The following is an 11,650-nucleotide window of genomic DNA, read 5'->3' on the forward strand; positions in this document are numbered from 1 at the left end:
GTGTGTGTGTGTGTGTGTGTATATACTGTATGTGTAGATAGATAGATAGATAGATAGATAGATAGATAATAACACTCATAATTACCAGACAAACACCACTAAATGTCCATAAACTGTTTATTGCAATTGGCTAATAACTGTCAACAGTAAAAGGTGGTTTGTTACTGAAAAAAAAAAAACAATAAATGTTGCCTTCAAATATTTTTCATTTTCAGTGCAATTTTTACAGCCAAATCGTGATAGTTTATGTTGCAGCCGTGAAACGATGATGGAAAATAAGCATCCACGTGTGAGATGAGGCACAGTATATACCGTCATCCCTCAGCTCTCCACTCTGTCATGTTTATAAATTGGCAGCAGGTTTTAATTCACTAGCCCTTTGTTCCAGAAAACAGCGTGCCTCTTGCACTTTACATGGAGCCCATGTCTCAATCTAATTGGAATTGTACTCTTCCTTCCCATGTATGGAAAAAAAAAGCCATTCCTGATTGTCTGAGGAATGTGGTGTCGCTCCATGCCATAGGGGACTCCATTTATAGTATTTATACACTTCTGGTTTGCATTAGCTTTGAATTTATCCCAAATTAAACGTATTGTAATATGTGGTGATTGTATATGCATCCAGACAAAGACAAAGCAGATTGGTGCTCGTTGCTGGTTTGAAATAAATTGGAGGGGAACTGACATCATTCTTCCCAAACAGACTTCTGGTATCTTTCACAAAATGACCTAATTTCCATAGTCTGAGGAAAATATGCTAGTTGACTGAAAATCTTTATCTTGGAGGTTGAGTTTGGTTGTCTCTGGTCATTCTGATTGGTAAATTGTGACTTCTGTGAAATATATGTATACATATTTTTCAGTACAATGAAAATTAAAGTATAATTGATTGTTGTCCCTGACAGCCAATCCTCTACATTAGCACAGTGTTAGAGACAACAGTCTCTACATGTTACTACCATGGTACCATATGCAAAAAACACGGTATTAAGTTAATACCACAATATTCTTAAGTATTAGCTACCATAGTTTTGAAATATTTTATATTCATAGAATCCCCTGATATTATTAAAGCTTTTGTACAAATAAACATGGTTTTATCATGTTACATGTACAAAAACATGGTAGAACAATGAAACCCTGCCCAAACTACATGGTATCTTGTGGAAATCTACCAAGAAATGTACCATGGTCCTCTTGAATGATTACCATATTCATTTTCCATTATTTAGTAAAGATACAATGGTTGTATTATCATGTGTACTTTGTGACTCTCTTGAAACGGAACTGTTTTATGCTTGGAATTATATTTATTCAGTATGCAAACTCAATATTTCTCTGCTATTAATAGCTCTTGTTATATGTGCACTTTGTAAGTGTCCAGATGGTGTGGCAAAGCTCTGTTACTGAAGGGCAGCAAGGCTAAGACAATCGCAAACACATGAACATAGATATACTGTACATTCACTAACAGACATACAGTATTAACAGTGAGAGGCTGTGATGTGTGAACCTGAACAAGTGTCATGTTTATGTAAAAATTATGCTACTGTTTTCAGAAACTCACTGTAAACTGAAAATGAAAATTGGCACAAAAACATATATAGGCTCTGGTAAAACAAAAATTGTGAACATCATATTTTCTCTTTAACTAGGCAAATTATCACATTCTAGAGTCAATGAAATCAGCATCATCCCTGTTTACTTTCCTGCATGTTCCTGCTCTTACTGTGATTGAACAAAAACATAGGCTCTGGTAAAACAAAAATTGTGAACATCATATTTTCTCTTTAACTAGGCAAATTATCACATTCTAGAGTCAATGAAATCAGCATCATCCCTGTTTACTTTCCTGCATGTTCCTGCTCTTACTGTGATTGATTAATCTGTGTAAGTTATTCGAAAGAGACAAAACGTTTGTAAAGTTGAATCAAAATATTATAACTTGAGTTTCAGCTGTCACAGTCTATTGGATAATATTGTCAAGTGCTAAATACAGTAGCTAAATGGTCGTTGTTTAAGTAAACTTGCACTCATATGAAGTGCTCATTTTTCACTATCCAATAAATTCCAGATATATAGTATATTGCTGCTGAAAAGTTTGGTGTCAGTAAGTATTTTTATTAAAAAAAATTTCAGCAAGGACACAATAAATTGATTAAAAGTGGCATTAAATACATTTATAATGCCACAAAATATTTCTATTCTATACATCAAAGACAAAAAAAAAAAGCATCACGGTTTCCACAAAAATATTAAGCAGCACAACTGTTTCAACACTGATAATAAGAAATATTTCTGGAGCAGTAAATCAGCTTGTAAATTTAGCTTTGCCATTTTACAATAGTGTAGCGTCTGGACCAATCAAACACACAATATATATTTTGTTAGCTAGATTTAACAAATACTCTGTAACACCCCTCAGTTAACAAGCCATATGAGGACCTATGGACCCTTCCCCCCGAAATGCGTAACACCCCAGGAAGCCGAACAGGTTTCAGTGCCACATGATCCATCAGAAATCATTCAAATATGCTAATTTGGCGTTTTAAAATGGAAACGATGCTCGTCTACACTGGCGTTTTCACTACGTTTCAGAAACGATCTCCGTCTACACTACACAACCGAAATCGCATGTCACATGACCATTCATGCAGGTACAACCATAGATATGTATAGGTAGATTCCCTATTATTTAGATGGCGGACCCTACGTGCTTGGAGCGGTCGAATGGGGATCTACCTATACATATCTATGGGTACAACAATGATCATGCTGTTATTGTTTACACGGTCGTCAAGGATACGCAGAGAGAATGTGGGCAAAAGTCTCCGTTTCGGTCCGTTTACACTGAAACGCAACCCTGGAGTTTTCAAACTAAAACGGGGTCTGCAGCGTTTTCGACCTCGAAAACGCCAGGGTAGTGTAAACGACAGGCGTAACCATAGCAAAAGTTATGCGTTTTAAACGAAAATGCACTAGTCTAAACAGGGCCTAAGATTCTTTGATGAATAGAAAGTTTATTAAGTCTTTTTTGTCTTAAAAAAATAGCATAATAATATCTCAGTAACACTTTAGTATAGGGACCAATTCTTATTATTATTAACTAGTTGCTTATTAATAGGGCTGTGCAAATAATCAAATGCGATTTTCATGCGCATCTCGTCAGTAAAGCACAGTAAAGCAGTAAAGCAGTAAACGCGATATTGCATAGCTTGTCAGTGCCTATTATTAACATATTGGCTGTTTGTCCAGAAGAGATCAGATGTGCTAAAACATTAGTCACATTTAAATGCAGACTCAAAACTCATCTGTTTAGCTGTGTGTTTATTGAATGAGCACTGTGCAATGTCCGAACTGATTGCAGTATATTTTATGTATAATCATTTTCTATTCTTAACTGTTTTAAATTCATTTTAAACCTCTTAAATAAATTTTTTAATCATTTTCTAAGTTTTTAAATTCCTTGTTTTATTGTAGTCATTATTTTTTTATTATTATTGTATTTTCTTGTATGTAAAGCACTTTGAATTACCATTGTGTATGAAATGTGATATATAAATAAACTTGCCTTGCCTTGCCTTGTTTATTAGTACATATAAAGCACCAGCACCATATGACCATATTCTAGACCCCTAATCCTACCAAATACCTAAACTTAACAACTACCTTACTAACTATTAATAAGCAGCAAATTAGGAGTTTATTGAGGCAAAAGTCATAGTTAATGGTTTGTTAATAGCGATAATTGACCCTTAAAATAAAGTGTGACCAATATCTCAGTTAACAGTTAGATGTGACAAGTTTGTTCAAATCCACACCTCTAAATATGAGCAATAATAGCATGCTTTCCTTAGCAAGCTCAACTACAAATTGGTACATGAGGTAAGACTTATTTAAGCATCTTTTGCTATTTCACCCATAAAGATTGAAACAAGAACGGATGTATTTGGCAACCCTGACATGATGCGCACTAGAACTCTGGACTGTAAAGCATAACCATGCCATAATGTGTCAGTAATCTGACATTACCAGAAAACGTGTATGCTCTTGAGTGAGTCAGAATATGATCTCCTGCAGTTAGTTCGGGCCTCAGGGCATGAGTGGATCTTCACCAGAATAAAAATAAGGCTTCATGGATGGTTGAGTTGAAGAAAGTTTATTACCATTTCTTTTATGTAAAGCACTTTGAATTACCATTGTGTATGAAATGTGATATATAAATAAACTTGCCTTGCCTTGCCTTGTTTATTAGTACATATAAAGCACATATTCTGCATGACCATATTCTAGACCCCTAATCCTACCAAATACCTAAACTTAACAACTACCTTACTAACTATTAATAAGCAGCAAATTAGGAGTTTATTGAGGCAAAAGTCATAGTTAATGGTTTGTTAATAGCGATAATTGACCCTTAAAATAAAGTGTGACCAATATCTCAGTTAACAGTTAGATGTGACAAGTTTGTTCAAATCCACACCTCTAAATATGAGCAATAATAGCATGCTTTCCTTAGCAAGCTCAACTACAAATTGGTACATGAGGTAAGACTTATTTAAGCATCTTTTGCTATTTCACCCATAAAGATTGAAACAAGAACGGATGTATTTGGCAACCCTGACATGATGCGCACTAGAACTCTGGACTGTAAAGCATAACCATGCCATAATGTGTCAGTAATCTGACATTACCAGAAAACGTGTATGCTCTTGAGTGAGTCAGAATATGATCTCCTGCAGTTAGTTCGGGCCTCAGGGCATGAGTGGATCTTCACCAGAATAAAAATAAGGCTTCATGGATGGTTGAGTTGAAGAAAGTTTATTACCATGCAGAAGTGTCCTGGCTTGACATCGAAGTCACCATAGACCTCACTGCAGAGCATCTAAAGTCAAATAGTGTCTAATGGAGCGGTGTAATGCAAAGAGGCAGCTCTAACAGCACATCCCTTTCTCAACACACTTCACAGTCGGCTTCTATTACATACAAAGCCAGTCTGATTACATCTGTTGTTAATCTGTGAGATCAGACCTGGCTTTGATGACACAGCTCTGTCTGAGGGGAAATTAAAATGGCACAGATATGAATAGTTGTGCTCTTTGGTCGGATATTTGCAGGTGTCTTGCGAGAGGTGAGGAAGGATATTTTACCTGGTGAGCGTCTTCCCACTTCTCAAGGTTTTCAATGTCCAACATTAAGCTGACAATCTGGAAGAATTTCTGAAAAAGAAAAAATAAAAAAAAAACAGTTTAAAATAAAGAAAAAAGATGGAATTGTGAACTTTTTTTAATTTCCAAAGTTCTGACCAGATACTGAAAGCAATGATTCACATACTTTTGCCACTCACAGATATGTAATATTGTATCATTTTCCTGAATAAATAAATGTCAAAGAACATATTTTTGTCTCCCTTGTCTGTTAGGGTTCTCTTTGTCTACTTTCAGGACTTGTGTGAAATTTTGATTATGTTTTGTGTCATATTTATGCAGAAATATAGAAAATTCTAAAGGGTTCACAAACTTTCAAGCGGCACTGTATGTAATTATGAAATTGGCATGTCAAGCACTGATCTAAAGCTGTGTAATATACATACCATTGTATAGCCTCGGATTATGCCTGCATTGTGTATATGTACTTTTTCTATTTATGTCAGATACAGAAAAGCTCTTAAAAATCTGTACAAACAGTGGAAAACATTAAAAGAAATATTGCCCGGTCACAGTTTTTGTCATCTACCCATTTATTACTTGTACCTTTACACACACCCACAGGCAAACACACACCTGCACGTCGTCAGGAGCTGGGATGTAGGTTGCTCGTTTGAAGGTGTCCGTCACATTTCGGAGAATCTCCACGGAGAATAAGAGGTCGCCGCTATAATAATTCTTACGGGACATTAACTCCAGGAGACTCCTCACGATCTGAGACATGCCCTCCCCTGCCAGGGTCCTCTGACCCTTCGCAAGATGTTCACGCAACTACAGGAGTAGAAAAAAAAAAACATTATTTTATGCACAGACACTGATAAATAAACCTCAGTAATAACCACAGAAGCATGAAGTTGCACCCTGGGTTTAAAAATAAAACCAGAGAGATACCAAATTAAATCAGCAGACCTGGAATTTTTATGCATTTTCTCCAACGATTTTAAAGGAAAAATCTGTGGAAATTTGTTCATTTAAAAATGGTAATATATGCTAAATTATTTGTAGCTGAAAGAATAATTAATAAGTTAAAATATATGAACAAGCATGTGAAGAAAAGTGCACCCGTACAGGCCTAAACCACAAACGCACCAATATATTTGCATTTCATTCATTTAAAACAAACGTAATAAATAAACTAACTTAAAAAGAGAATAAATAAGCACCTTGAAATGTAGATGCAGATTTAAAGGTAAACCAGAGTGCAGAAGAACACGCTGGCTTTGAAGCTGAAACAACATTGATTCGGGTCTGAAGCAAAGCGGAAGCAGTTAGCAGGTATCGACAGACGCCATCTACTTCCCATCTATAGTCACATCTACTTCATCTACTTCCCATCTATAGTCGACCAAGCTGTGAGCATAACAAAGTGAAAACAACTTCTCCCTTAGTGAATCAACTAGCAGAGTTCTTGTTTGCGGACAAACGTCAGCAGACGAAGTGTTGACTGTCTAATGACAGAACTGTGAGTGCAGGAGGTGGCAGACAATGGCAATCAAAGCTAATTAAGCATTGTCTGAATACAATGAAGGGTTAGCGGACAGGTTAACAGCACAATCAACCCCGTCACATCAAGCCTCGGTCGAGACCGAATTAAAACCCACTTGGCATTATGAACTCAAAGTCAAAGGTCGTGGCTGAGGAATTAGAAAGAGCGCATGAAGGCAGGCTGTTGAATCTGTTTGGAAGTAATCAATCATTATCAAAACACAACAAGCGATAGAAAGTACATAATCAATATGAAAGCTGTGAGATTTGTGTAAAAGTAAGCTTTTAAGCATTTACGGTAGGGATTATTTCAAATGAAGCTTCTCCAAGTAGTGGTTTTCATTTTCTTTGTGTGTGTTATAATGAGTGGGGATACGACAGTGGAATTGACTCTTTTTAGTGTTTTGCTGAGTGGTCTTTGCCGTTATTATCATTTGTGGAAAGTGACAGCAGCAATGTTCTCTCCAGCACACACGGCCCTTTAAATACACTCCAATCTATCACTTTTCTGTGGCTTGTTATCCGCTCTAGTGAAACCACCAAACAAAATGCAAACAAATGCGTCCTCGCTTCTGATATGCATTCACTGATGTACAGCTACAAATCTGGAGTATTAAACTTTTATTACTTAATATTCAGCTGCTCATCCATGCTATCTACTGAGCTACAAAATTCAGGGTCGGACAGTAGCAGATGGAAGTTATCAAATAAAATGTCAGTTGAGCAACTGAATTTGTCCCTGTATGATTACTCCCTTAAATCACTGTGTAAACTGCATTCACCCATCCTTTTGTCTTGTTTTCCAATAAAAAATGTCCATGCATCCTTGAAAAAAAAAAAAAATAAATAAAACAGAAACTACAATAAACACTAAACTAAATGTACTTTGAAGTAAAATTGCATGAAATATTAAGACCTGTTTTCAAGGTGATACATCTTAAATTTTGTAACTACACATTAGTTTAATTTATTTAGCAATATAATAATGATAATAATAATAATAATAATAATAATAATAATAATAGCACTGTTAGTACTATTAATAAAATATGTATGCAATTAAATTAAGAATAATAACTGTATTATTATTATTAGTTTAATTATTATTGTTAGTATTATTATTAATACAATTTATTTAATAATAATAACAACAAACTTGTATTATTATTTGTATTATATTAACATTTAGTTTTTTTATTATTATTATTATTATTATTATTATTACAAGTAGTAGTACCATTGTTAGTATTATAGTATAGTATATAGTATTAACAGTGTATTTTAATAAACAGTGTAATGAACAGTGCATTTTAATTAATTTAACAACAATTAACAACAAAACATCATTATTGATGTACATATTATTATTACTATTATTATTATTATTGCTATTTGAGAATGAAGCTTAAAACACAACTCGATAAAAAAAATTATATATTATAATAATTCAAAATGATCTCTGAAAACAAGTAGTATTATCTTATAATATGTATGTAAAGATGGAATACTCTAATACAGAGCCAATTTCTAAATAAATCACACAAACTATTTATCAAAACAGTAAAAGATTGCTAAATAATGTGCATACACAAATTAATATTCATAATCTAATTTCCCCCCATTTTGTGACCTCATAGCACGTCATCCACATCCATGTACTCACAGATAAATGTAAATATCTATATTCGAGTGAGACACATCGGGCGAAGCTCGGAGGACCCCAGTAAGCAACTCCATTAGCGTCCAGCAAACAACGACGACTAGCAGATCCTACAGGGAAAGGGAAGAAAAAACTGATCATTATCACCATTGGGCACAAGCAATAACAACATGTCAAGGTTTGACAGACACGTACTGTGATGTTCACACGCTTCATATAAAATACTTCACTGGGATGCGGCATACGATAACGTCTGGGATAATGTCTGTTCTGAGTATTGTTTTGAGTCATTTTACACTGCTGTAATCTCAGTTTTGCTTAAAAATTTCTGCCACTTGCATCATTCAGATCAAGGCCAATTAGACTCGACCGTGGCCTCACCCCCGGTACCCTCGCTGGGATAAAAATGGGCCTGAAAATCACACAGGGAACGCAGGCAGACGTGGAAAAGTCAAGCGAATCATTCTCTGCAGGAATTGTTTTTTCTTTTGGGGGTTAGCGTGCATGACAGTCCGTGCTGGCCGGGATGTGGAGTTATGGATGATATAGATTACAACTCGCCGTTGACCTCACTGAACACTGCTCTGCGCTCCCACTTCAAAGACATCATTTATTAGGTCTTTCTGTTTTTATTAGGTAAAAATCACTGAGCGCCTTGGGTGTCTTTCTTCACTAGTATCTGAGAATTATTGCACGCTGTACTCAGAGGGCATAAATAACCCCAAAACACTCTCCCACTGTGCTGGGAAGGGTTAGAAACTCTTGAGCCAATTTGAAGCGTGCAGAACACCCAGTATATAACATTCACAAAACATGAATGTCATCACGTACAAAACGACAACGTCAGTGTGTGACATTAAATCTATAGCCTAGAAAAGAAAGAAATGTGTTTTTTGTTGGGTCCAATGCAAGCTCTGCGGCAACGTCTGACATTTCAATACGTCAAAATCTTGAAAAAGACTTGATATCATTGTTATATTAACTTTCGGTGGTGGCACATATTGGGCTAAATAACCCCAAAACACTCTCCCACTGTGCTGGGAAGGGTTAGAAACTCTTGAGCCAATTTGAAGCGTGCAGAACACCCAGTATATAACATTCACAAAACATGAATGTCATCATGTACAAAACGACAACGTCAGTGTGTGACATTAAATCTATACTAATTCACTACCACTAATTCATCTCAATCGGCTTAAGAACTGAATGCTGATTAACTGTGTGGAAACCAACTTATTTTGAGCCTGTTGTGCAATGCTGGTTTTGGAAGCTGAGCGATTGCACCATTGATGGAGTTTTATAATGTCAAAATCTTGAAAAAGACTTGATATCATTGTTATATTAACTTTCGGTGGTGGCACATATTGGGCTGTAAACATCCTCATTAAGTTCTCTCTCATACACCACTAATTCATCTCAATCGGCTTAAGAACTGAATGCTGATTAACTGTGTGGAAACCAACTTATTTTGAGCCTGTTGTGCAATGCTGGTTTTGGAAGCTGAGCGATTGCACCATTGATGGAGTTTTATAATGTGGTTTAACTGATCATAAACTCTTTTAATAAAGCTGCGTGTCACGGTGTGAGAAGAAACAAATGTATCAGAGATTACATTAGATATGGCGTCTTTGGCTATGGCCAAAACAACATTAGATTGTAGTTTTAGAGTTTTATGTGATGTATGCGGTGGCGTACACTCTGAAGCTAATCAAGCTCGGATCATTAACTTTTCTTGATAGATTTTAATTTACTAGCAATTTGTCACTTAGCTGACATTTTTATCCAGAGGAATGTACAATAAACTTTTTAGAGGAATGGTCGTCCTTGAGCAAGCTGGGGTTCAGCTAAAGTGTACAAAGGTCATTAATTAGTCCTTACACAGAAACTGCAAACGTTTGATTACTGGCCTAGATAGAGACTAAACCAGCAATTACTAGATCAAGATGAAGATTATTAGTGAATAATGACTTAAAGGGAAAGTTCACTCAAAAATGAAAATTACCCCATGATTTACTCACCCTCAAGCATCCTTGGTTTATGACTTTCTTCTTTTAGATGAATACACTCAGAGTTATATTTAAAAAATGTCCTGGCTCTTCCAAACTTTTTTAATGGCAGTGAATGGTGCTCAAGATTTCAAAGCCCAAAAAAGTGCGTCCATCCACTATAAAAAGTGCTCCACACAGTTCTGGGAGGTTTACAAAGGCCTTCTGAAGCAAATCGATGCATTTGTGTAAGAAAAATATTCGTATTTAAAACTTCATAAACTGTAATATCTACAAAATAAGGATGTGTAAAGAAAAATGTCTGAGGATTTCAATATAAACCAAGAGGAGACTGGCTTTCCCTTGCTGTAAACAAAACTGGGTTCTCGTGAGACTAGCATATTCTCACCGGAGCTTACGCTATGGCTACTTCCTATGACATCTGCTGGAACACCACCCTCTCGTGAATGCACATACAGAACGATAGATATTACAGTTTATAAAGTTTTTCATATGGATATTTTTCGCTTCACTTCAGAGGGCCTTTATTAACCCCTGGAGCCATGTGGAGTACTTTTTATGATGGATGGATGCACTTTTTTGGGCTTCAAAATCTCGACCACCATTTACTGCCATTATAAGGAGACATTTTTTAATATAACTCTGATTGCATTTGTCTGAATGAAGAAAGTCATATACATCTAGGATGGCTTGAGGATGAGTAAATCATGAGGTAATTTTCATTTTTGGGTGAACTATCCCTTTAAATTAATCAAATAAATTGGCATTAACAGTGAACGGTGACTCAAATGACTCAAATTGTCATCTGTGGGTTTTATTTAGTTGTTTTGGACCATAACAGCCATAGAAACTATGAACTGTCATTTTGATCTTCCTCAAAATATTAAACATTTTGTTCAATGGAAGGAAAAGTCATAGGTTGGAATGACATGAGGGTAAGTCATCATCGGGTAAACTATCATTTTAATATTTCTTATTTCTAAAATGCCTCCAAAAGACCTGAAGTGGTGAGTGGAGAGAATGTGTGCAATGACGTACCAGTGGCATTAGATGGACACTTGTTGTATACCGTCTCTCCAGCTGAGGCTCTCTTCCACGTCATGGTTAATTGGTACTCATCTTTACATATTTCATGAGGTGCTGCACACAGTATGAACCAAAAGTAAGAGATTAACCACTATGAAAAGACTAGGATACATGTACAAACTAGTATTAAATATAAAGCCTATTGATGATTGACTGATTGCTCTCACATAGATAGATAGATAGATAGATAGATAGATAGATAGATA

At 35.7% G+C, this 11,650-nt stretch overlaps 1 protein-coding gene across 3 annotated transcripts in view; it reads right to left on the reverse strand.

Annotated features, from left to right (window-relative positions):
• adgrb2 (adhesion G protein-coupled receptor B2) overlaps window positions 1–11,650 on the reverse strand; it is a 293,767-nt gene that overhangs the window by 112,486 nt on the left and 169,631 nt on the right. For all 3 annotated transcript variants that reach the window (XM_016530376.1, XM_016530377.1, XM_016530375.1), the window contains exons 7-10: window positions 11,397–11,498; window positions 8,356–8,462; window positions 5,784–5,978; window positions 5,151–5,219 (exon numbers count right to left, since the gene is read on the reverse strand). In XM_016530376.1, coding sequence (XP_016385862.1) covers window positions 5,151–5,219; window positions 5,784–5,978; window positions 8,356–8,462; window positions 11,397–11,498 — 473 coding nt within the window. The remainder of the gene's footprint in view (window positions 1–5,150; window positions 5,220–5,783; window positions 5,979–8,355; window positions 8,463–11,396; window positions 11,499–11,650) is intronic.

Source organism: Sinocyclocheilus rhinocerous, unplaced genomic scaffold, assembly GCF_001515625.1.
Source record: "Sinocyclocheilus rhinocerous isolate Xijiao unplaced genomic scaffold, SAMN03320098_v1.1 scaffold781, whole genome shotgun sequence".
NCBI lineage: Eukaryota > Metazoa > Chordata > Actinopteri > Cypriniformes > Cyprinidae > Sinocyclocheilus > Sinocyclocheilus rhinocerous.